This window comes from Eurypyga helias, unplaced genomic scaffold (assembly GCF_000690775.1).
Source record: "Eurypyga helias isolate BGI_N326 unplaced genomic scaffold, ASM69077v1 scaffold36541, whole genome shotgun sequence".
Classification (NCBI taxonomy): Eukaryota; Metazoa; Chordata; class Aves; order Eurypygiformes; family Eurypygidae; genus Eurypyga; species Eurypyga helias.
In genome coordinates this window covers 1-3,451 of record NW_010229519.1, presented here as the reverse complement: position 1 = coordinate 3,451, position 3,451 = coordinate 1, and the positions used below count along the sequence as shown (strand labels likewise).

Sequence of the window (3,451 nt, the reverse complement as noted above, 5' to 3'; positions counted from 1 at the left end):
TAGATGAAAGGGGAGAGAGGAAGGAAAATAACTGCTCAAGAATAGCTCCAGAAGGCACAGTCTGTGAATCACTAATAGGTGAGACACTTAAACAAAGAAGATGGAGTATCCCCCTCTCTTCAAGAAGGAATGCTTCCTGCTGGAGAGAGGGCTCCCATACGAGAAAGCCCTTCTTATCACAGGGCTACGGAGACAAACACACCCATTGTCTACCAGCAGGAGCCCTCCTGCATTCAGAGAGGCTACAGCACAGGCCAGGTTTTAGGGGTGGAAGGGGAAGTGGGGGGACAGGACACCTGCAGTCTTTCAGGCATCTCTGTCCATGTTTACAAACAGACACAAGGAAGGGGCAGCCACAGAGTAAAAGGAATTAGGAAAAAGGACACAGTGCCATTCAAAGGAATCAAAACCAGGAGAAGGACAGGTCAGGGCCTTTTCAACAATGGCACTGTCAGTGCTCGGGGACAAACCCCAAAAAACAGCGAGAAAAGGCATGGACAAAGGGGGATGTAACACCCCCCCTCATCTCAGAATAGGGGTTATTTTAAGCCTGTCTCCTTGGAGCTACCCTAATATTTTCTTTCATGACTCAAGCCACCAGGGAAGGGAGTTAGAGCAGAGGAGAGGGGGGGAAACAAGAAAAAAGGAAGAAAAGAGAGCCAACACCGTACAAATCCCCCCCAGCAGGGGCAAAGCTCCAGAAGAAATGAAAGGCAAGCTGGGCTGTGACTTACCTGGAAAAGTGTGTGGGTTGGGTGACCCTCTTTTAAGGCACTTTGAACAGAGGACGTGCACAGTGTAGTACAGGCCCGGCCATTCCTGGAGCAGGACATTCAGTTCTTCCACTAAAGGGGTAATAGCTTGCCAAGCTGTCCAGATATTTGGTAGGGACGCATGACTAGCGATAGACAGAGTATCTGGCTGCAGAGCTCCCCTGGCAGGCCGGTAACTCACCACCACAGGCACCTTTCCCCGGTAGGCATAGATTTGGTATTTGCCGTCTGACCGCTGAACCACGTGGCTGTTAATCTGGACGCTGTAGCGTGCAAACAAGCCGGGTGGGAAGATGAATGGAAAGCTATATTCAATCTGCAGCTGCTCGACCACGAAGGACTGTCCGCTCAGATTGGTGCCATTGATCCAAGCCTCCGCATGGGGCACCTCGTTTTTTACGTAGCAGGGAAACTTGTACCAAGCTGCTGCCCCGTTCAGAGGCTTGCATTTGGGTTTGTTGACACAGTAACAGAGCCCCATCTTCTCCAGCAGCTCCAGGATGAGCTGCAGATCCTCCCGACTCTGGATGTGGGGCTTAAGAAGGAGACGGATAACATGGGCTGGGAGGAGGCCATGCAGCAAGAAGCCCTCCACGTAATGATGGAGTTGAGTGGCCCTCAGTTCGTCAATGTGGGTGTCGCTGAGCAGTTTCTGGAGCAGCACGGTGGCGTCCCGCTGACAGAAGACGTTGAGGATGTCAATGAGACGCGGCAGGTTGTGGAACACATACTCCCGCAAGGTTAGGTGCTCCTCAAAGTAGAGCAGCTTCCCACTCTCGTGCAGGTAGGACAGGGCGCTCTGGAGCCGATCCTCCGTCAGGCCTGCCTGCAAGCCCAACCGGGCAGAGTCCCACCAGCTAAGCCACAGCTGCTGAGCTTGTGGCTGGAAGTGCAGCTCCTCCAGCACCTGCCAGGATTTGGGCAACACCCGGTGCAGATTTGGGAAGATATCCCGGTGCTCAGCCACCGAGAGGAGCTTATCCCGCAGGCGACGCACCTGGCAACGGTCCTGGCAGCTGAAAGGCAGCACTGGAGAGAGGATCTGTGGGCGGTGGTTGAGAAGGTACTGAAACTGGGCTTTCTTTCGCCGCAAGTTCTTGTCTGAGACCCCATAAAAGGCAGCGTGCGGGCTGGAGCAGCGCAGGTCAAAGTCCTGCCCCAGAGCCTCATCCACCTGCTGGACCAAGCTCTGGAGTCCCTCAGCATCCCTCTTCTCCTGCTGAGCTATCTGGTGATGGATATCCAGGCACTTCTCTTCCAACTCCCGCTCCGCACAAAGGTCGGCATGGGTTCCCACCATGCACACTACAGCATGGGGCACCTTGGAACCCAGCCAGTGCAAGAAATAGCCCACAGAGGGGTAGAAGTGCTGAGGGACGTAGGCACTCAAATTCACCACCAGCACGTACAGGGCTCCGGGAGAGAGGAAGAAAGACTGGATCACATCATAGCTCGGGTCCCCCGCCAGCTCGTACACAATGAATGTCAGGCCCCTCTCTGCATCTGCTGTCCAGTCCATCACCTCAATGCCCTTGCTGCCCCCTGACAGTCCCAGTCCTGATGGTACCTGGGGGGCATTTAGTGGCAGTGATGGGGCAGGGCTCAGTGCTTCCCCTTTTGCTCGGTGAGAGGACACGCGAGAAGGGATGTCCTGCCGCTCAACGGGGAGATATTCCAGCTGCTGCATGGCAGGGACCTGCGCTGAGAAGCCATCCTGAGGCTCTGGGAAGAGGCAACACCCAAGCGGCACTCTCCCAATGTCCTGCTGCTGACCAAGGCACCCTCTGGTCTGGGTGCTCCCTGTCTCCAGACTTCCCACATCCTCCCTCTGCCCATCCTCCTCCATGAGGCATCGTCTGAGCAGGGTCTTCCCTGCATCCTTTAAGCCCATGAGGACCAGCTTGAGGCGGGGTTTGAGGGCAGGTTGGGAGTGGGCCAGCTCCTGCTGGTAGGCTGCGATGTAGGGGATGCCTTTCATGCACACCTCATAGGGGGGCTGGATGAGGGGATTGTCTTTGATCTTCCACAGGGTGACGCGGGAAAGCTGCCCGAAGCCCTCAGGCAGGATAGCAATCTGGTTGCCTTGCAGGACCAGCTCCTCCAGGCTATGGAGAAGGACGATGGAGTCAGGCAGGTAGCGGATGCGGTTGTTGTCCAGCCAGAGGGTGCGGAGCTGACGTAGCTGGCAGATGCGAGGGGGCAGTAGGGTGAGCTGGTTGCGGCTCAGGTAGAGCTCCTCCAGACTGGGCAGCGCCAAGATGGCAGCAGGGAACTCTCCCAGCAGATTGGAGGAGAGGTTAAGCATCTTGAGCCGCTGAAGGCTGCCAAAGCCGGTGGGCAGGGCCCGCAGCTGGTTGCCGTCCAACATGAGGCTCTCGAGAGCACTCAGCTGACAGAGGCCCTCGGGCAGGGCCGCCAGCCCGGTGCCGCTCAGCCAGAGGATCTTGAGGCTTCGAAGGGCGGAGATGCCCTCAGGCAGGGCCCCGAGGTGGCGGTTGCCTGAGCAGTCGAGCTCCTCCAGGGCAGCCAGCTCCAGCAGCGGGGCAGGGAAGGAGGGCAGCAGGTTGTGATCGACGTCGAGGGCACGGAGGTGCCGCAGGCGGCCCAGGCCCTCGGGCAGGCGGCGCAGGCGGTTGAAGCTGAGGTCCAGCTCCTCGAGGCAGCCCAGCTCGGCGAGG

General features: G+C 57.5%; 1 protein-coding gene across 1 annotated transcript; it reads right to left on the bottom strand.

The window, feature by feature from the left end:
* Positions 1-954: 954 nt before the first annotated feature.
* MFHAS1 (malignant fibrous histiocytoma amplified sequence 1) lies at positions 955-3,384 on the bottom strand (the record flags this gene model as incomplete). The annotated part of the gene is made up of 1 exon (XM_010160449.1): positions 955-3,384. A coding segment is annotated over one exon (2,430 nt), but the record flags the coding sequence as incomplete, so codon positions are not given.
* Positions 3,385-3,451: the final 67 nt, after the last annotated feature.